Source organism: Chionomys nivalis, chromosome 5, assembly GCF_950005125.1.
Source record: "Chionomys nivalis chromosome 5, mChiNiv1.1, whole genome shotgun sequence".
Classification (NCBI taxonomy): Eukaryota; Metazoa; Chordata; class Mammalia; order Rodentia; family Cricetidae; genus Chionomys; species Chionomys nivalis.
Window position 1 is genome coordinate 59,650,529 of NC_080090.1, and position 22,587 is coordinate 59,673,115.

General features: G+C 45.1%; 1 protein-coding gene across 1 annotated transcript; it reads left to right on the forward strand.

Moving 5' to 3' along the window:
• Nucleotides 1–7,790: 7,790 nt before the first annotated feature.
• Prdx6 (peroxiredoxin 6) lies at nt 7,791–22,526 on the forward strand. The gene is made up of 5 exons (XM_057769851.1): nt 7,791–7,957; nt 13,029–13,185; nt 15,663–15,809; nt 17,185–17,331; nt 19,330–22,526. Exons 1-5 carry the CDS (start codon nt 7,863–7,865, stop codon nt 19,456–19,458), a joined length of 675 nt encoding a protein of 224 aa, XP_057625834.1. The 5' UTR covers nt 7,791–7,862; the 3' UTR covers nt 19,459–22,526.
• Nucleotides 22,527–22,587: the final 61 nt, after the last annotated feature.

A 22,587-nucleotide genomic window follows, 5' to 3' on the forward strand; every position in this document is an offset into this window, starting at 1 on the left:
CACAAGCTCTGGCTGAGAACAATAACTTGATCCCAGGCATTTAATAAAGATGACTCAGCACTCAGAACACTTAGAGCAAATCTCGGAGATTAAAGAGACTGCCTGTACCAGATGCCCTGTTTCTTCCACGAGGACTTTGTCAAGACAGTGAAGTACCAGTGATGCAGCCGGAAAGCTACAAGTGTTTAACTTGCTACTGGCAGTGCAGGGTGTGATGCTGACAAGTGCTACAGAAGACAACCGTCACCATGGATATGTTTCACTAAACTGAATTCTTCTATTTAAGAGCCTTAACATTAAGTACAGGACCAACTTAGGCACATTCTTTTTATTTTATTTTTTCCCCCAAGCTTTGGAGCCTGTCCTGGAACTAAAAGCTCTTGTAGACCAGGCTGACCTCGAACTCACAGAAATCCGCCTGCCTCCCAAGTGCTGGGTTTAAAGGCAGCGCCACCACCACCCGGCTCTTAAGCACATTTTTTTTAACTTATTTTATTTATTTATTTATTTATTTATTTTTATTAATTAATTTATTTAATTATTAAAGATTTCTGCCTCTTCCCCGCCACCACCTCCCATTCCCTCCCCCTCCCCCAATCAAGTCTTCCTTCCTCCTCAGCCCAAAGAACAAGTAGGTTTCTCTGCCCTGTGGGAGGTCCAAGGACCACCCACCTCCATCCAGGTCTATTAAGGTGAGCATCCAAACTACCTGGGCTCCCACAAAGCCATTACGTGCAATAGGATCAAGAACCCATTGCCATTGTTCTTCAGTTCTCAGTAGTCCTCATTGTCCATTATGTTCAGCGAGACCGGTTTTATATATAATAAATAAATAGATTTTAAAAAAATGTGCTTTGTCCCATGTTCCCGGGGACTGAAAAAGCATGGGACAAAGCACATTTTTTTTTAAATCTATTTATTTATTATATATACAGTATTCTCGGTATTCTGTCTGCATGTATGCCTGCAGGCCAGAAGAGGGCACCAGATCTCATTACAGATGGTTGTGAGCCACTATGTGGTTGCTGGGAACTGAACTCAGGACTTTTGGAAGGCAGGCAGTGCTCTTAACCACTGAGCCATCTCTCCAGCCCCTTAAGCACACTTTTAAACAAAAACTATTGTGTTTAAGAATTCGGAGTCTGTTGATTGGTCAGGATTTCTTGGCCCACACTCCTCTGCAGGACAGGCAAGTAACTCCTTGAAGAATCGCCTGGTAATCTGAACTCAGCAACTGAGCAACGCTCATAGGAACTTGAACCTCCTGGTGTGTATGGTGAAAACAGGAAGGCTTGGGAACTACTTTGAAGGAAAGTATCCAACCTCATCTTTTGTGTGGTACCTGCTCCAGACTCCTCAGAGAACGACAAGCTCCCTCTACTTCAGGATTCAAGGTTGTCAGTTCATTTCAGTCTGACCGTATGCCCCGGTTTTAAGTTTGAGGTTCTTCTTTCCAGGATCAAAGGCTTAACATTCATATGAGAAAATCTGCCAAGCTGTGATTTCCAATGATGCTGTAATCTGGCAACTAGACAGCTGAACTTCAACTTTTAATAGCATCAAATCTTATTAGCCCAAGAACTGAGCCAAGCGTTTAAGAATCTTAGCTTTTCATCTTGTCTGTAAAGATTCCATTCCACTCAGAAATATCCACCACAGTCCTTACCACGCCCCTTGCTGCCCTCAGGGTCAAGTGCAGCAGCTACTTGGGCTGCCAAGTACATGCCTCTGTCGGCATTTCCTCACAATCAACCATTTGTGATCATTTGATGCCATTGAGTGCCATGGGTTCCAAGTCTTATGTTTTCCATTAACAATGGGTTCAGGCCTAAGCAATAAAAGTATAGGTATTAGAGTATCTCTCCCAGGACTCTTTCTAGCATAAATTTTGTCAATCAGGATTCAGGCAAGAGACAGAAACCTCACAGTCACTGAAATAACAAAATTGCAACTTTAAGGAACTGTTAACCTTGTAAAAGGGTAATTCACTGCTAAGAAAGGAAATTTTATTTTGTTTTGTTTTGTTTTTTCGAGACAGGGTTTCTCTGTATCTTTAGAGCCTGTCCTGGAACTCCCTTTGTAGACCAGGCTGAGGAAATTTTAAAGTATGCTAGAAAGGTAGTGGCCATGACAAACTGTGGGTACCACTTCTTAGACTAAGGGACAAGTAAACGGAGGTAGACTCCGGAATGTAGAAATGACTACAACACACAAGAGTCAGGCCTTTTAGGAAGTGGCTCAATTGCTTTAACATGTCACCCACCACTGGAGTGAAGTCACAACCTCCATGTCACTTGCTGGAGCCATGGGAGCAATCTACTCCCTAGAGAACGCGACCAGGGTCACACTACCTGAGTGGTTTGTTTTTTTTTTTTTTTTTTCTGTGTTCCTGTGGAAATTATAAATAGGCAAGGTAGAGTTCCTTCAATATCGGGAGTCCAATGTCCAAGGGCTCTTCAACTCAGAGGCTTATAGCTCTGGGCCTTGAGAGTCATAGACTTATGACTCTAGGCTTTGAAACTGCGGGGTTTATTACTCTGAGCTTTCTAAGACTGAGGCTTTTGGCAGTAAGCCTGTGAACTAGAAGCTTACGACCCTGAATACTCAAGTCACAGGCTTAATTCTCTGGGCTTTACATACAAGTGGCCTTATACCCAAAAGCTGGTATTCCACCTCCAAGCTTTCGCTGTCAGGACCCTCCCTAGAACTTTCCCAGAAGTGTGGGGGTGCATGGAGGGGAGGTTCTGCTAACCCTTCCCTTGGCACTTGGCAGTCTTTTGTCTTCTACCTTCTGAGCTCTTCTCAAACTTTTTCTCTTTCAGCTTTTCCACAGTCATTTGTAGTTACAGTTCCCACCCGTTCGCTGGAACTCTCCAGTGGCTTCCTGTCTGAGGAAGCCGAGAACATACATCCTCAGGAGTTTCCAGGGCCCATAAACTCGGACATCACTCTCCAACCACCCTGAAAGAGATACTATCGAGTACCTGCGGAGTGTCTGGAAGCCCCAGGGTTCTGTCTGCTCTAAGTGGAACCAACTCAGCTACTCTGCCTGTTATAAAGATAAGCCAGCAATAAAGAACTATTCCGAAGACTTTTATTGGGGCCTTCTATTACAAGAGAGATAGCATACATGAAGGAAGCTTCCAAGACTGGTCTGAAGAGAGAAGCAGGATGCTTATCTGGCCAGAAAGGGGGCATGATATGTTTGTATCCAACTTCCGGTTCTACCAATTCCAGTCTGCCAATACAGTCTGCCAATCGCTGCTTTGTTTTTCATTAAATTCAGTAGCTGCCCCTTAAGCAACTGCTGTCCTAATCGGCAATTGCAACTCCACATCTACCAGCAGCAGTTTGGCTGGGCTGGCTGTAGCCAGGCAGGAATTCTGTCCCCTCAGATACCAGCTCACTAAAGGAAAAGATATCAGTCACTAAAGGAAACTTCATCAGGATCTCTATAGTTCTATAGAACTCAGGATCCAAAGGTTGAGGTGAAATTCTGCTCACTCAGAGAGGCCAAATCAAATAACTAGTCTCCTCTCCTAGCTGGTCCCTGATAACGGGACAGCCTTCTGCTCAGCCCCCACTTAAGAACCCTAGTTATACATGGTTCCTCCCTACCACTTCCACTCAGCTCAGCCTCCCGACCCCAGGTTAATTTTATTTAATCAAACAAATGTGACATGTCTTTGCATCATCAAATATTTCACAACATAAACGAATATAACACACCTAAAATTAATATTCCACAACACAGCCTTTTTGCTGAGTCTTCAGGGAAGTGTTTTCTTCCACTAGCCTGAACAAGAATTGTTGAAAGATGGGCGGGGTCATTCAGAACAACTGCAATAAGGTCATGGTCAAAGAGAATCTCTAGAAGTTGTTAGGTGTCGACTAGAGCAGATATGAATGGAGCAAGTCCGCTCAAGCAGATGTGGTGGCTTCTGACGGACTGGTTTTCGTGACTGGTGTGAATTTTCCTCAGGGCATCCATGAAGGGTTCTAAGCAACCATGATCACCGTCTGGATGATTGTCAAATAATCAGGCTACCACTTAAGGTGGCTGGGCACAAGAAAAAGGTTTGGTAACAGTCAACCAAAAAGTCAAAAGAGTCACTCCTAAAGAGCGCATTCAAAAACGGCTAGCGATAAAGGCCTCCTGTGACATTAACGCTCTGAACAATATCTAACAGTGCTTAACTCCCAGGCAAATAACCCTTGAGGAAAGCTGAATCCTCGTGATCTGTCTCAGCAAAGCCAACTGTGGGCTAATCTGCTCTCTGTTGTGTAAAGGGGAAAACAGAATAGGAAAAAGATAAAGCCCTTCTTTCTCCAGTCTTGACGATCTTTTTCAGCACACGCTGGGCTCCCAAGGACAGATCGTAACACATGGCCATCTGCCAGAGGGGATGTGATGTGCACAGTTCCAATCCCACAGCTAGGATGATGAAAAGCAAGTATGCAGTTAAGAGGGACTGACAAAAGAGTGGACTCCAGTAAAAAGCAAAGGCAAGACAAAGGTCAGTCATGTTCTGAGACACACTTTGCAGCAAGAGTCCTCACCTTTGAGACAGAATATGTCAGATAAGTTTGTGGCAAGGGCCAGCAAAGATTGAAGAATTTATTGGAATTGCATATTGGAAAAAAAAAAAAGGCAGGGTAGTGATGGCACATACCTTTAATCCTAGCACTCGGGAGGCAGAGGCAGGTAGATCTCTGTGAGTTCGAGGCCAGCCTGGTCTACAAGAGCTAGTTCCAGGACAGGCTCCAAAGCTACATAAAAATGCCGTCTCGGTGTTCTCTCCAACTGTTAGGTTGCTTGAAAGCATTTTCTCCCTGATACCGGAACCTTCCATCCCTCATAGTAAATGTTTCCTTCCCCTAGCCTGGGTCTTCCGTTTCTACATTCTGGCCTACCTGTGGAATGCCTCTCCCACAGCACTTCCTTTCTCATGATCTTCTCACTAGCCCTTGAGAAAATGGTCTTTCCTCCTGGGACTCCCTGGCCGCACAGCTGTAAGTCAAGGTCAAACTCACTTACTTACAAGGGTCAACACAGTGTTCTTCCAACTTTTTTTTTTAATTTATTTATTATGTATACAATGTTCTGTCTCTGTGTATGCCTGCAGGCCAGAAGAGGGCACCAGACCCCATTACAGATGGCTGTGAGCCACCATGTGGTTGCTAGGAATTGAACTCAGGACCTTTGGAAGAGCAGGCAATGCTCTTAACCGCTGAGCCATCTCTCCAGCCCCATCTTCCAACTTTATTCACATACTAAATACATGGGAACATTCTTTTGTTTGTTTCGTTGTTTGGTTGGTTGGTTTGTTTTTGTTTTGTTTTTGTTTTTCGAGACTGGGTTTCTCTGTGTACCTCTGGTTGTCCTGGATCTCACTGTATAAACCAGGCTGGCCTTGATATCACAGAGATCCTCCTGCCTCTGCCTCTGTTGGCATTAGAGACATGTTCCACCACCATCCAGCAATAGGAACATTCTTTACTTTTACAAAAAAAAAAAATGTACTATGTCAGTTTTTTGCTTTGAATAAAATAGCCTTCATCTTTCATGTTCACAATATGACAAACAGAAAGAGAAAAATACTAAAAAATAAAGAAAAAGCTGAGCATGAAAAGAACACTACTTTCTATCCCGTCTCAGAGTGGGCTACAGCCTGTTGTTGCTAGATCTTCCAACTTTTCAGAAGACAGAAATTGTGGTGTTCTGTGGGGGAAAAGCGTGTTCTTAAAAATGTTAATCTCTACCTTAAAAGAATTTCAATTTTCGTTAGGACTAAAACAGTTTGCTGGATCATCACCGGCATTGCAAATTGGATTAGGTGTTTATCTTATTGTATTTGCTTAATTTACAACTGGAGGCTATGTAATTATGCCTTTGATAGCAATCAATCATCTGTTTCTGTACCCATTCACTATATTGTGGCATATCTGATTTAGCCCATCGGTGCAACATGTTCCTCATAGTGCCTTAAACTGAATCCATTCTCTGTATTACGGTGTATTTGGTTCTCAGCCCAACTTTGCAACACGTTGCTCACAGTGCCCTAAAGTCAGGCTACTTTGCTTCCCCTCCTATGAAAGCAAATGAAGTTAAGATATGTGCTTTCAAACAGAAGGGTGGAGTCAAGCTAGAGACTTATTTTAACTTTAAGGTTTTTGCCAGTAATCTCTCTATAAGTCTGTGCACAATGTTTAGGTATGATCAGCATGCATGTAACACAAAGACAGCACATCACTGTACCGAGAACACATGTCACAGTGAGCCTCCACACCCAGCACTGCCACAGAGTTCCTTCAAATCTCCTAAATCTGTTCTGAAGGATTCCTCACGCTGAATCCCAACCATTGCAGCCTCCCTATCAATGTTACCTTACATTATATCATAATTGTATGTAATTCACTTTTCCTGTAAGAGCTGGGACAATCTCTCACATCTATCAAGCAAGCAATAAGGAAAGAGTTATTGCATGAATCATTATCATCATCTAAATAATAGCTACCATTTCCAGAGCAGCTGCCATGTGCTGAGCAGTTAACCATGTTATCCTCCATACTTTCCCTGACTGGAGCACACAATCTGAAGTCAACTGCCAATTACCCTTACTTTACTTATGTAACCTTAATTTTGTTTCTCCATCTAGGGCTGGTGCTTTATAACATATCCTTCCCCACCCCACCCTAGTGCTGGTGACTGAATCCAGGGCATGGTTCTCAACCTTCCTAGGTTCCTTCAACCCTTCACAACAGTTCCTCATGTTGTGGTGACCCCCACACACACACCATAAAATTATTCCGTTGCTACTTCACAAGTGCAATTTGCTTCTGTTATGAATCACAATGTAAATAATCTGATTTGTGACCCAAGGGATGGCGAGCATAGGTTGAGAATCGCTGACCTGGGCCTCCTATAGTCTGGGTAAGCATTCTATCACAGAGCTGCTTCCCAGTCCCCTTGAGGCGCTCTTGGTTCCCAGGTTGACCTTGAACTTCTCTGTAGCTCAGAACTTAACGAACCTCATTTCTCCAGAGTAGCTGGGGTTTCAGGCTTATAATAACCAGGACCAGCCTCTGACAGATTCTGGTTTCTGAGCAAAATGTCTGCCATCTATCTCTAACAAAGGAGGCATCCTCTCTACTTTGTGCTTGGGAAATAGGAAGTAAGTGAACCAAAACCTGCCACTTCCCCAGGTGAAAACTGACTGGCATACACGTTCGATCTCAGGAAGCACATTGTGAAACTTGTACTTAAACTTTAGGACGAATGTGTTGAATACTTTATAGTTCATCCCTCCAGGGATGGGGAGGCAAAATAAAAAAAGGTTGTTTCCATTGTCCTCTTACTGACGTTGGTACAGAATTTCTGCTGCAATAGCCACTTCCTCTGGCTTTCATCCCCACACACATCTGGTCTTGCCACATCCTGAGAAACCTCTGAAGCCTAGGTCGGCTGAGGAGTCAGCGCTAGATGCTCACAGTGAAAGAGGGGTGCACCACCAGACCCCTAAGTTGGAAGTCTGACGGGAGTGGGGCGCGGGAGAGCCTGGGCTGATCGCCTAGAGCGTCTTTGCAGAGCCACTGGACTCTATAGCCCCCCCAGCAATTCTCCGCCTTAAGCTACCTTCCGACTGCACGTGGCCTCCTTTCGCTCCAGAATCCTACTCGCCCAGCAGGCTCCACGTGAAGCTTGACTCACGACCGTCCCGGACGGCCCCGCCCCCGGCCCCGCCCCGGCCTCGCCCCCGGGCCCGCCCATTCGGCCCGCTCTGAACTCGGCTTCTTCGGAGCCCGCCGGCTGCTTGCTGCTGCGGCTGCGCCTCCTTGTTCCTCGCGTCACCGCTGCCGCCATGCCGGGAGGGCTGCTTCTCGGGGACGAAGCCCCCAACTTTGAGGCCAATACCACCATCGGCCCAATCCGCTTCCACGATTTCCTGGGAGACTCGTAAGTGACCACCGCGTCGCCCTGCCAGATGTCAGGTCCCCAGAACTGCCTTCCCGGCTTTTGTCTTCCCCGCTGCGCTCGGCCCCGGTGCGCCGCTGGTTTAGTCCCTCACCGGTTCCCGCACGTGCCCGCTGCCGGGGTTCCGCCGAGCATCCCCGGGCGTTACTGGGGACCTACGACCCCTGGCCTGCCCTTAGCTGATCTCCGGATCCCTTTCCTGACTCGGTGTGGCTGGACTGACATGGGGGAAGGGGTCCTCACCGCGGTTTGTTGTCTATTTAACCTGGCTTTATAAACAATGCTCACTTGTAACGACCGAAAGCCCAGGGGAGGTGGAGCAGGGGGTGTGCGGTGTTGGAGGTCACTTCCTGGGACGCTTGCCCAGGGTCGCGCTGCCCGTCCTCTCGCCGCTCTAGAATTTGCACCCGACGGGAGGTGGGTGCAGAAAGCCTTAGTCAAAGTACACAGTCACAGATAAGCGGGATTGTTCCGCGTTATCTAAAGCCCTGCTTAACTTCTGAAAGTGGAAGTTTCGGGCTTCTGAAAAATTTTAAAACTACCATGTGCCAAATAAGTGGCCAGAAGACTTTTTGTCCAGAGTCTACGTCAGTGGTCAAAATAAGATTTTTGTGTAACGGTTTTGGGAGGAACCAGGAACACTGTGTGGGTGTGGCTGTCATTCCAGATTAAGCAACAGTTTGAATGTAGTGGCATTTCATTTTTATTTTAATAAATAAAGTTTGCCTGAAGTTCAGAGGGTTACAGCCACACTGGCCAGCCTTACAGACCAGGCCGCTGTAACACACCACCTTTAATCCCAGTAGTCACACTAATTTGCCATCAAAACCTGGTGGTGCACGACTTTAATCCCAGAACTAGAGAGGTTTATAAAACAGCTCTCAGTCTCATTCTGAGATTCCTGTAGGCTGGATTGCCATTTCGGACTGAGGTCGAGATGAGAGCCGGTAGCTGGCTCCTTTGCTTTTCGGATCTTCAGCTTGAATCCTAGTTTCTCTCTCCGAGTTTTTATTAATCGCGCTTCAGTTTGCGAGAGGGCGTTGTTCAGCGCCTGAGACCATTTTGCCACCTTAGGCCATTCCAAGGCCAGGACACGTGCGTCCCCACTTTGAGACTCTTTTGTTTCCCAGTGGCCCCCTCCCCCTCTGCGTTTGCAACCCGCGCCTGGCCTTGCCAGGCTGATAGCCACAGTGGTGGCCTTTAATGGCGAGGAGTATAGCGATGTTACCTTCCTTTTACAGCTCCTGAGGGCACTAATGCTCTGTTTCCGTCAGCATTTTGCATACGTGTCAGGTTCCGTTGTAGTTCTGGAGTTTCAGTGCCCGTGCTCCATTGTGTTTGTGGGTTTGTGGCCTATTTATAGCCAGTATTCCGGTGTGTGTATGCGGGAAGTCCGTGCAGTTTATGAAACTAGCCCGGTAATCAGCATTAGAGAACCAGGTGAGGATTCTTGCCTGGCATCCATTTTCCATCTGCTGACCATGGCAAAGCAGACAGAGCTTTTCAAAGAGAAGGGCAGACTAGAAAAAAGTAGCAAATGAACTCTCAGACCCTGCAGAAGAAGACTAGAGTTAAGCATGGATGCCTGTCTCATTCTTAGAACCTAGGTGTTAATCTTTATCCGAGAATGCAGAGAGGATTTACACAGTGTTCTTTCCCGTTCCTGCCTGCAGCCACAGCCCCGTGAAATGTGAGACCTTGCTGGAACTCTTTGTCGGTGTGGATTATAGATAACAGTGACTCTAAAGCACGTGTGCAATGGAGATAACTATGGGGGGGGGGGGGGTCCTTTGTGGTTGTTTATTGACCTACATCTATCTAGATTTGCTTAGAAATGCTGTTTCCCATCTGCATCCAGATGTGTTGTAAGCCTACTTATTCCAGCAACTCGGGAGACCGAGGCAAGAAGATCCTAAATTCAAGGCCAATCTGGGCAGCTCACTGAGGCTCTAAATAAAAACTAAATAAAAAATCAGTAGCTGGGCTGGTGGTAGGCACGCCTTTAATCCCAGACAGAGGCAGGTGGGTCGAGGCCAGCCTGGTCTACAAAGCGAATTCCAGGACAGCCAGGACCGTTACACAGAAAAACCCGGTCTCTTTTTGGGTCTGGCTTACCTCACTCAGGATAGTGTTTTCAATTTCCTTCCATTTGTATGCAAAATTCAAGAAGTCATTGTTTTTTACTGCTGAGTAGTACTCTAATATGTATATATTCCATACTTTCTTCATCCATTCTTCCATTGAAGGACATCTAGGTTGTTTCCAGGTTCTGGCAATTACAAACAATGCTGCTATGAACATAGTTGAGCATATACTTTTGTTGTATGTTTGGGCATCTCTTGGGTATATTCCCAATAGTGGTATTGCTGGGTCAAGAGGTAGGTTGAACCCGACTTTCCTGAGAAACCGCCACACTGCTTTCCAAAGTGGTTGCACAAGTTTGCATTCCCACCAGCAATGGATGAGAGTGCCCCTTTCTCCACAACCTCTCCAGCAGAGGCTATCATTGGTGTTTTTGATTTTAGCCATTCTGACCGGTGTAAGATGAGCACGAGCAAGGAACTCAGGACGGCGAGGGGTGCACCCACACACTGAGGCAATGGGGATGATCTATCGGGAACTCACCAAGGCCAGCTGGCCGGGGACTGAAAAAGCATGGGACAAAACCGGTCTCGCTGAACATAATGGACAATGAGGACTACTGAGAACTGAAGAACAATGGCAATGGGTTCTTGATCCTATTGCATGTAATGGCTTTGTGGGAGCCCAGGTAGTTTGGATGCTCACCTTAATAGACCTGGATGGAGGTGGGTGGTCCTCGGACCTCCCACAGGGCAGAGAAACCTGCTTGCTCTTTGGGCTGAGGAGGAAGAAAGACTTGATTGGGGGAGGGGGAGGGAATGGGAGGTGGTGGCGGGGAAGAGGCAGAAATCTTTAATAATTAAATTAATTAATTAATAAAAAAAATACACAGGAAAAAAAAAAAAGAAAAACCCGGTCTCAAACAAACAAAAACTAAACTATTTAAATAAGCAAATGAAATGACCTCCTCTTAAGAAGATGAAGTAACCTTCAAAGCAAGCTCAGAAGTGGGCTTAGAGTGACGCGGGACACTCCTGTCATACTGGAGGAAGGCTTTTCCGCTCTATGTATCATTACAATACATGGAATTTGCCTATTTTTTTTCCTAACCCTAACTCCATTCTGTAGATAATCTCAAGTCAAACTGCCAATTACAGACTCAAGTATCCTTTGGAGGGAAAGAAAATGAACTTTAAACATTACAGGTGTCTGCTCTGCCTCTTACACTTAGAAACAAGGATTTGGGTGCTGTGTGGGTTTGCTTAGCTTTGTGTGGCCTCTGGATGTGGAAGATCATCTTCGCAGGGTTCCTCACTAATCAACACCTGTACCAGAGGTTTTCTGGCAGAAGTAGAGACCCTTCTCTTAGGAGAAGGAAACTTTTTTCCTATGAAAGTGAGGAAGAAACAGGAAAATGTAATTGAATTTCTCCAGAGAGCAGGGCGGGTGGGCCCGGGGAGACAGTCTCGGAATACCCTAAGATAGACTGGAGTGTGTGAAGGAGCATAAGACCAGTCCTTCAGCATGACTCAGCAAAACACACTTGCCTCGCAATTAAAAAAAAAAAATCAATTCATCGCTCCTAAATATCCCATAAAGAAATGCCCTGTTCCTTTTCTTTCTGCATCTTCTAGAGCCTTTCTCTAAGTCACATCTGAACCTTACATTGGTTCTTTTCCATAGAATCTAGGGCCTAAGTGTCACAGCTAGATTAAATCTTGAAGATGTCCCTCTTACTGCCCGTATTAAGAATTCAGCACTGCGTACCTCCACAGTCTTCAAGCATTGCCTAGCTCTTTCACAGGGCCTTCTGTCCTTTTAAGAAGACGGCCTCGCCTTGCCCTGGGAGCCAAGTGGCAGGTGTCCGTGGGAAGCTGTAGCTTCAACGGAAGGCAGTAGCTGCGCCTGCCTTGTTTGTGCTCAGGGAAAGTTACCAAACCCTGAGTATCTAGGCCAGATTGAGCAATCCGCTGGTTTGTTACCTTGCCCCTGGGTGGCTCAAACAGTGGGAGTGCACAGAACCCAGCGCTGCCTTTTCCTTTCACTTGTAAGAACGGCTTCTGTTGCCAAGAAGGAAATAGTGCTCCCCAGTTTCTTGGGAGCCTGAGTCATCCTCAGGATCTGTACCTTAGACCTTTACCTAAGAATTGTAGAGTGGAAATCTATGTTGTAGGATATCCGTGTATTTTCTACCTGCTTGGTCTAAAGTGAATCTGCACCTGCTGAAGTATTGGCATGGTACAAATATGGGCACCTTGCTCAACAGGTTAGATCAGTCAAGTGGCTTTCTGAAAGATTTTGTATCTAGCTGCTTCCAGAAAACCACGTACCAACCTAAATTCTACCTAGAAATCGAGGATAGAGCCCTGTCCGCTCTGGGTTACATAACCTGTTTATTGCTGTAGCCAGGCATCTCTTTGGATCTGGGGCATTGTAGATGCTGAATATCAAAGTTTGTGCCAGAAAACAAACAAAAGTCCTAAGAAATATTTCAATAGAGCCCTTGGCTTGAATAGCACACATTTTATTGACTGAAAAGGAGTCATGGTGACTTCATAGTTAAGAAGGGGGCCGGGTATGGTAGTGCATGCCTTTAATTCCAGCACTTAGAAGGCAGAGGCAGGCCCTCTCTCTGAGTTAAGGCCAACCTGATCTCCAGGTCAAATTCCAGGACAGCCAGCCAGGGCTGCACAGAGGCCCTGCCTCAAAAATAAATAAATAAATAAAACGAGTCCTTTTGAACCATTTATCATGATTTTTATATATATTGGATATATAAAATTGTATATATTGATAGACACTTGCTGTCCACTTGGGCTTCTCTGGAGGCAAGTTTGGAACTGAATTGTTTAAAAGTCTTCATTAAGCAGACATTTGAAGACAGAAAACCTATTTTGAATGCAGGTATTGTTTTCATTCTGCATGATGACAGTACCTGTTCACTAAGTTGTGACCCTCTTCTTCATTCCAGATGGGGCATTCTCTTTTCTCACCCACGGGACTTTACCCCAGTGTGCACCACAGAGCTTGGCAGAGCGGCAAAGCTGGCTCCAGAGTTTGCCAAGATGAATGTTAAGATGATCGCTCTTTCGATAGACAGTGTTGAGGACCATCTTGCCTGGAGCAAGGTATAAGTTCCATCTGTGATTTTAGGTGTGTGTGTGTGTGTGTGTGTGTGTGTGTGTATTCTTCCTTTCCTGTTGCCTTCCACACAATTCCTAATAGCCTTAACTTCTTGGTGACCAGCAATGTCATGGAAGTCTTTGTGTTCCTTAGTAAGGGAATAGGCACTTTGCTTTCTTCCCCCTCTGTATCAGAAGTATTGATTGGCATTGACTTTGATTCTGAGGTTATTAGATCTTAGTTACATAGAGTGTAACTTGGTTTCCGAGATGAAAGTGTACATAAACTTGGGGATCAGAGTTCATTGCTTAATTGAAAGTCAGACTTCAACTTCACAGGATCTCTGTGTTTCTATGTCCAATGATGGATTCTCAGTCACCGTCTTCCCTGGTTCACCTTAGCATTCAGCTCAACTGATCTCTCTAAACCCTACCTCTTTTCCTGGCATTCAGGATGTTGCTTCCAGCTGTCTGTGCGTAGAATCATTCTTCCTTGTCTTCCAGTTCCTAATTTGTGCAGAATTTAGCCCAAGCTTACTTCATGGGCCACTTCCCTTTTCTATCTGTACTTTCTCTCTTGGTGAGCTCTTCCGCTCACATCTTCAGGTAACACCCATGAATTGCTTCTCAGACTCCCATATCCTGGCCTCCAGGTCAGTAAAGCCAGCCTATTCTGCATTTCTCTGGGATATCTAAACACTCTAAACTTAGCGTATCTAAAATTGGGCCCCATTATTCATCCCAAGATCGTTTTCATCTCCACTATTAGCAGCAACATTTTTGGTGTTGCTGAGTTGAAACTCCATTGCCATTCTTAACTCCTTGTTTTCACATCCCTCGTCTGGTTTATCCACACACTCCTAGGCATTCCATACGAAATACGTCCATTTGCCTTGCCTATACTGCTTTGGTGCACCTCAAATGCACCTCATTAAAACCCCTTTTTGTCCTTGTCTAAAATTAGGAGGCATGATGACTCTCTGTGTCACCTCCCATGACACTGTCTAAATCTCTGTAGGTTGCTAATGTTTTCCCCACTTGTGAGTGTAGGACCCTGCTGGGGTAGACTCTAGTTCACTGCTACAGAATAGGTGACAGTCAGTAATTGTTGAACTTGTATGCTTTGTGCAGAAGTATTTACATGTATTTGGACAGAATGTTTTAATTGACTTTACTACAGTATACCATGTAATACCTACCATAGGGGTGTGTGTGTGTGTGTTTATGCATTTTGGTGTGTTAGTTGGACTACATCCCATGGCCATTTCACACCAATTAATCCCAAATGTCTAGGATCAAAAGGGTGATGGATAATGAAGGTCACCATCTTCCCTGAGGTAGATTTTTTTCATTCTGCACACCTTGGCAGTAAATGGTAACTGGCATTTCCACAGCAAAGCCCTTTACCATAAACTTTTTGTAAAGGAATATTGGGATGATTTCCTCGAGCTCAGCCGGTTGAAAAGGAGGACGTCAGTGTGATCTGAACCTCAGCCGGTGTTCTTCCAGTGCTGGCTGGTAAAGAGTGAAAATAGAGACCAAGTAATGTGGTGCTTTGATGTCCGTGAGTGTAATGCACTGTCACAATTAAGCAAGTGACAAGGTCAAGAATTAATGACTATCAATATTAAATCACAGGTTGCCAAGAGTTTAGAGCTCGCACCTGTATATACAGGAACACATACCACACACCTGTAGGTATACAGGAACATACCCAGGTTCATTTTAGTTGCCCTAAAAGTTTCCAGAATTGTGATTGTCTGGAACAGAAAATAAATCCAAACTTCAAAGACAGTGTGAGCTTCAGCGTGTGACAGGCCGCATAGGAAAGCCCCAGGTGTGCAGGCAGGAACCCACATTGGTTATTATTTATCTGGTGACTAAACAATAGGCAGCCAGTGACCAACAGCCACAGGCAACGCAGGTAATAAAATTAATGCGTATGTTCAAGTCCGCTGCTGTCCATTTCAGAGTTTTAATGTCACTCTTATCTCCTCTCATCTCTGAGAAATGCAAAATAGGTCAGGTCTGCCCATGAGCTTCACATGGATAATAAACACCTTTTTCTAATCTTAAATCCAATTTTCGGTCACTTCCTAAAATCTCACTTTCCTACCGTGTTTTTTGTGTGGACTTGTCTGCATGATTCCTTAATGTTGACTTCCCCAAATGCCTTGCTTTTCCCAGTGAAAGCCTTCCCGTCTTCCAGAGCCCAGGTAGAAGACATTCCACCCCTTTCTTGCGGCCTTCCTTCCTTCACCCCCGGGGTCCTATAAATTTATAGAGTTTTGTGTGGAAAGGGCTTTGGCCTATGTGTGCCATACTCTGCTAATATTCCTGTCAGTGAATAATGGCAACCACACGTGTCCTGAGAACATGACTGTGGTGGTTCCTCAGCCTGCGAAGTGTTGATTCTTCGCTGGTGAAATGCAGAGAACTGTGTAACGTTTAAAATTCTCTTTCCCCTTCCTCCTCCGTTTCAGGACATTAATGCTTACAATGGTGATGAGCCCACAGAAAAGCTCCCATTCCCCATCATCGATGACAAGAAGAGGGAACTTGCCATCCTTTTGGGCATGCTGGATCCGTCAGAGAAGGATGAAAAGGGCATGCCCGTGACGGCCCGTGTGGTGAGTCCTACAGCCCCATGTGATTGAGCCGACTCAAGAAAATGGGAGGAATATCTACCGTTCTAGACAGTGTGAGCCAGTGGCTGTCCTTTATTATCCGGATGCTGGGGCAGAGTGGCTGAACTAGTCAGCTCAAACTTGTTTAATTTGTAGCTGTTGGCTATATCCACGCATCAATAAGTAGTTCATCCAGAACTCACTGGGGACCAAGCCTGACGGCCGCCGATGCTCAGCTCACATTAGCACGTTAGCAATACGTTCATGATGACCAGCCCTCAGTGGCCTACCACAGCTCCCTGGGGCTCTTCCCTGAAAATTTGCGTGACACTTTCTTTCTTCTTTCTGGGACAGCAAACTTTGAAGAGTAACAGAAAAGGGAGTGACCTGTGTCTCGGACAGCTTTGTCTACTCCCCCCCCCCCCCCGCCGCGCCTTGTTCTCCTTCTATATTTTTGCATCTTTGAACACTTAATGATGGCAGAGCTTTCTGGAGACTTTGTGACAGGGACCTTAAAACAATGAACTCCAAGAATTACAATTTCTCCAGGAATCCCATGCTAGAAGGGAAAGGTGAAGGCATCTGTTACCAAGATAAGAACTCTGTTCCCACAGCTCTGAGTAAATGGATATGTATGGCATATCCGCACTATCTTTTCTATAGCAGTGTTACGCTGGGTCAAGCAAAATAGCTTAGGCAGGTAAAGGCGCCAAACCTGAGGATCTGATTGGCTTCCTGGAACCTATGCAGTGCTGGAGAGAACCAACGCTTGCAAGCTGACCTCTGACCTTCACTATCACACTGGCTTGTGTGTACACCCACACCCTCACACGCAAAATAAATAAAATTCTTTTTAAATGACAGAGGACTGTTAGAGCAGCAGTTCTCCACCCCATTGGGGTGTCAAGCAAACCTCTCACAGGGTCGCGTATCAGATCTTTACATTACTATTCCTAACAGTAGCAAAAGTGCAGCTATGTAGTTAAGTAACAACTAAATGATGATAAGTATTATTATTACTAATAGCAACTAATGTAGAAGCTACAGCTATGTAGTTAAGTAACAACTAAATAAAATAATAAGAATTATTATAAATAATAGCAACTAATGTAGAGCTAAATAAATAATTTTATGGTTGGGGGATCACCACAGCATGAGGAACTGTATTAAAGGGTCACAGCCTTGGGAAGGTTAAGAACCACTATGTCAGAGGAAGTGTGGACAGACTAGGAGTCTTTTACTCCCTGGTTTGGCTGCCCTATAATGAAATCCATTTTCCTTTGCCAGTTCTGTTTTCTCCTCTGGAATAGAGGAAAATGAGGCAGCGAGCCCATGAACCTGAGTGTGTGTCTGGTAACGCCCCGTGTCTGCTTTACAGGTGTTCATTTTCGGCCCTGACAAGAAACTGAAGCTATCTATCCTCTACCCAGCCACCACTGGCAGGAACTTTGATGAGATTCTCAGAGTCATTAAGTCTCTCCAGCTGACAGCAACAAAACGGGTTGCTACCCCGGTTGATTGGAAGGTAAGGCTGTTCCAGAACAAGGTGCCCCACTTGCCCCTCAGGAAGGTTGGAGGGTCAGTCTCTAATGGCCACCTTCAGGATCTAGCTTTCCTGGGGTGTTTCTATTGCCCCGGTCTGGTATACCTGGAGGATTTAAGAGATCATTTATACGGTCTACATAAAACAAAACTTTATGATTTTTGCTGTTACAAACTTTCAACACATCTGTCACAATGGTCCCTTTTTTTGTCTAGAAGTTAAACATCCCTAATCCCAAATATCCCAGGTCCACAGCTCCAAAATCAAAAATTTCTTGATGCGTTTCATCATGTCAACTTTTGGAGATCAGAGGCGTTCAACTGGATGTGTGCATGCTCCATATCCAAAATCGTCCAAATGTGAAACACTTCCTCTTTAAATACAGGATACTCGACATGTATAAATAAGAATCCCTTCATCTAACCATTACCTGATGAGCAAATATTTATAGTAAAACCTTGTTGAATCTGGACATTGTGGGAGTTGTGATCCTAGCAGCCAGGGCTGGAGCATCACAAGTTCAAGCTCAGCCTAGCCTCACAGCAAGGAAAGAAGAACTTAGTCGGCTGCTTCACGCATGTCGTGGCGGCTCCATGACTGTGGTGTTCTGGTTTTACAGCATTTTTTTTTCTCCAAAGCTCCAACCTTGTGCATATTAGTCTAAGGGAGCACATTCTTGGGCTTGTATATTTGTGTTTGAGCATTTAAGATAAAGTCTCAAGGTCCCCTGTAGCTCAGGCTGGCCTTAAAGCTCACCAGGTTGCCAAGAATGACCTTGAGTTTCTGATCCTCTTGCTTCCTCTCAGGTGCTAGGATGTCAAGCCTGTGCCACCATGCCCCAGTTTTATAAGATTCTGGGGGACTGACTGAACCCAGGCTGTGTTTTATTAGTTAAGCCCTGCCCCCACCTTTTAAAATAGGATCTCAGTATTTATAATAGGCTGGCCTTGGATTTTTAATCTTCTACCTCAGGCTTGTGCGTGCTGAGATTACAGGCATGCACCACCACACCAAAATTGTTCATAAACTATTAATACCTAATAAAGATCTCTGCAGATTAATAGGACAAGATACACCAAGAGTATCTTAGTATTGCTAACCTGTGTACTGGTTTTTGATTTGTCTGACAGGCAAGTCATCTGCATTTTCAGGAAGTTGAGTGGGGAATGGGAGGTGAGAGGGAATGTAGCTCGATCCGATCCTGTAAACCAAGGAGTAGATTTAGAATTACATTTTAAGGAGTGGTGGCTGGAAGAGAAAGTATCAGCTCAGGACCCCAAACCAAGTTCTCAACTCAAAGGAGATTTGCCCCAGAGAGACGAAGACCAGGGAATAAGAGACAAAGACAGGGGTGAGGGGGAAGGGGACAAGAGAAAAGGGGGAGCAATATTTGTGAGGGACACACGGACAAAGGACTCCCTCTGAATAGAGAGGAGACAGACATGGCACATAGGAAAATGGCGGTTTAAAGGGGGAAACCTTGTGTCCGGCTGGATTGTTTAATTTTAGTTGGGCATGTTAAAGTAGCCAAGGGGGGGCTTTTAGTTGCTGGACTTCAGTGCTATGAAAGCTGAACCTTGGTAGTTGGCTTTAGGAGAAGGAAGAGGCCAAATGAGGGAAGATACCTTGGAGGCTAGCTAAATGTAGGATTGTAACCTAAGGATTCTTAGCAACGCAGAGGGAATGGGGGAGAAGGGCAAGGCCTGCCAGAGCCTTGTCTGTCAAGCTCAAGCTGGCTAGAGTCCCTTCACTGCCCAGCTATGATGGGATTTAAAACCGCACTGTTTCTACCTAAGATGGAGAAATAACTTTCCTAACAAACATGTCAGAAATCAATCTGTAAAACTGTAAGTTCCTCAAGAGAAGAAAGAGTATTAGCTTCCCTTCATTGCCACCATCCTTCGCCAATCTCCCATAGCTAATTCTTATTAAAGACCTTTTACCCTTGCTATAAGATTGAATTGCACCATCTCCCAATAGGAGGGCGAGAGCGTCATGGTCCTGCCCACCATCCTTGAAGAGGAAGCCAAAAGTCTATTTCCCAAAGGAGTCTTCACCAAAGATCTCCCGTCTGGCAAGAAGTACCTCCGTTATACCCCGCAGCCTTAAGTCTTTGTGGGAGCTGGCTGCAGCTGCTCAGACACAGTGGACCTGAGGATACCAGCTGACAGTCATCTGTCCTCGCCCAGCTCCATAGAAACCTCCTGCTGTGTGATCACAGCCAAAGTCATTAGGTCACTAGACTACTGGATCATTAAATGGAAATGGCACCAACACTCTCTCGGGGTTCTTTACTCTGTGCCTTCACAGCATCCTGCCCCTCCGTCCATCTCAGGGTTCTGCTGACCAGCTTTCTCTGAAATGCATTCTGTAGTAGAAATTCTGACCTCTGCAGGGTTCTAGAGTGTCAGGTAGGGGTAGGGGAAGCTCACTCGTCTCCATGGTAGAATGACTATCACCTTTTGTAGCCTCCAAATTAGAGGCTACCCATTTTGGAAAATAATGAAACAGGGGAAACTCTCAGTTCTGTATTTTTCATAAGTAACAAACTTGGGAACAGCCCAGGGAAATTTCTAACTATTGTGCTATCAGGAATCTGATGCGTTTCTGTCAAATGGGGGCTCAGAAGAGGCTTCCTTTGCCCTGCCAAGGAGGGAGGTGCACCCAAGACCGCTCATCCCTCCAGGGGTTCCTGTTTGTCTGCTCTGGCGCCATGTACATGCCAACACACCTTGTAAGGACGGGCGGTGACAGAACGGTCGCCACTAAGCTGTCCTAGCAGTAGGTGGCCACTTTCCTGAATTCTGCCTTTTGGGGTTCAACAAATAAAATCCTTTGTTGAGACTGATCAGAAAATTGTGTTGTCACGTTTTGAAGTCCTAGCCTAGAAGACTTAGCCTAAGGAACAGAAGCAGGCTTCCTTCTTGCTAGGATTGACGTGGGTATTTTTCTCCAAGGACAAATAAATAAGATTTCACGTGAAACAGGAGCCACTGAAGGATAGGTTCTCTCACATGTGTTGGGCCACTTTGTTGCTTCCTGTTTTTCTAGGGTCTCAGGAGTAGGTATGTAGATTACAGCCTTAACCTAATGTCTCAGCAGTAGTAGGGAGACAGAAGAAAGAGCTTTGGGGGGCTGGAGAGATGACTCAGCGATTAAGAGGAGGCCCTTAGTTCCCAGCAACCACATGGTGGCTCACAACCATCTCTAGTGGGATCTGCTGCCATCTTTTGGCATAAAAGCATACATTAAAAAAAAAAAGCTTTTGAGATGGTGGTATGTGTGTATATATTGTGTGTATATATATATATATATATTTTTTTTTTTTTTTTCCTACTCCAAACTGAATGGTTTGGGGAATACACAATGCTACTAGACAGGGTAGAAAGGCGTTTGTGGGTATAGGTCTGGGTTGCTTGAGCAGTGGATATTTAAGGCAATGGTGGATCCTGGGTCTGGTGAGGAGTCCCTTGTGTTGTAGATGTGACCCAGACAGTTCATTTCCTGACTTCCCTTGCCGTTGTCTCCTGTCATTCCCCTATCAGGTGCCTCACAACTGGCTCTCTTCTCCCTTAAACACTGGCTTGTTTTTGTGCTTGCTTTCCATGGGAAGTCTGGCTTCAACTTCCTGTTGAGTTTTTTGCTTTCTGTTTGTGATACTATCTTGCTTTACCGCCCAGGCTGGCCTTGACATCAGTCGTGCTGCCCCTGCTTCCCAGGTGCCAGGATTTGCAAGAGGACGCCACCATGCCCTGTAGTGTCAACTTTAGTGACAAAGTTCAAAATCTAAATTGCCATTGTTAGTTGCTCAAACTTGAGTCTAGTTTTTATTGATCAAAGGACTGTTTACCACTGAATTAGTAAATTCTAAGCCAGATTCATTGCCTTTTCCCTCATCTCCATAAACGTGTTGCACCTCCTCACACAGGCTTCTAAATCTTGGCGTTTTGACTATTCTGCCCACATTAATAATGTCAGTATAAAAATTCTTTAATAACTGAATTCTGGTACTTCTCACTAGACAGTTTTGAGAATGAGGCTTGGTACAAGTATCCTTTACCAAATACAAAGTACTCAATATTATATGGACATTTCCAAGGCATGAGTGATTCTGAACACGATTTTAAATGTTAGGGGGTAGGGATAAATTTTGGACTGAATTTTTTTTTTTGAATGAATTTTATTATCCATGTAAAGATTTGTTTCTTGAAGCTGAATAATGACTGCAGGAAATTTTTTTGTTGGTTTTGACTTGAAACGGAAACTCACAATGTAGCCCAGACTCCCAGCTGCCAGGATTAAAGGTGTCTGTGCTACCTCCGGCCCAAGAAAACAGGAAAGAAGAGGCAGCTCGAATGGCTCTTCCGGAACTAAGAACTGCTCTAGTTAGAGCGGACGGCCTTCTAGGTGAGCACAGGGACAGACTGAACTCTCGGGGTGCTTGCCAGAACTGCTTTCACCCCCGCCTTCATAAAGAGGCCAAATCAAGCTGTCAGTTCCTACATGCAAGCTGAGGAAATAGAGTTTTGACTCTGGCTTGAGTGTATGTTAACTGGCTTTTTTTCTTTTAAAAAAACAAAATCCTTACCTGGGAACTGGAAAGATATTTAATTGGTGAAATGCTTGCTGTGCCAGGTGTGGTAGGGCATGCTTGTAATCCTGGCGCTGAGAAGGCAGAGACAGGTGTATCTCTGGGCTCCCTGGCCAACCAACCTAAGCTAATCTGCAAGCCCCAGCTCTTGTGGCTAACTAGTTCAGAAATGGGTGTGTGATAATTCTTGCCCCTGAGACGCAAATAGAAGGTTCCTAGGGGTTTCTAGAATTTCTCTGCCTCCCCCCCAACACACACACACACAGAGAGACAGTGTTGTTTAGGTGAGACTGGCCTTGAACTATTGAACTCTTGGTCTTTCCTCCCAAATGCTAGGATTCTCGGTGTGAGCCACCCACCATGTCAGGCTTCTAAAATAATCCTTTAACTAAAGAGTAACTCAAAAGGGTTTGGGTTTTGTTTTTTGTCTGCTATTGGTTATGATCAAGAAAACATGCAACCGCAGAATTAGGACAGGACAGGTGAATAACAATAGAAGGAAAAAAGAACTAGTCTGATAATTTCTGCCTTCTGAAAAACCTGTCCTTGGGTTACGTAATGATAATAAATTTCCTTGGTGTTTACAGCTTTTGAGTTGTTTTCTAATCACCTGAAGCACAAAGCATTCTGTAAATGAAGTATCATCC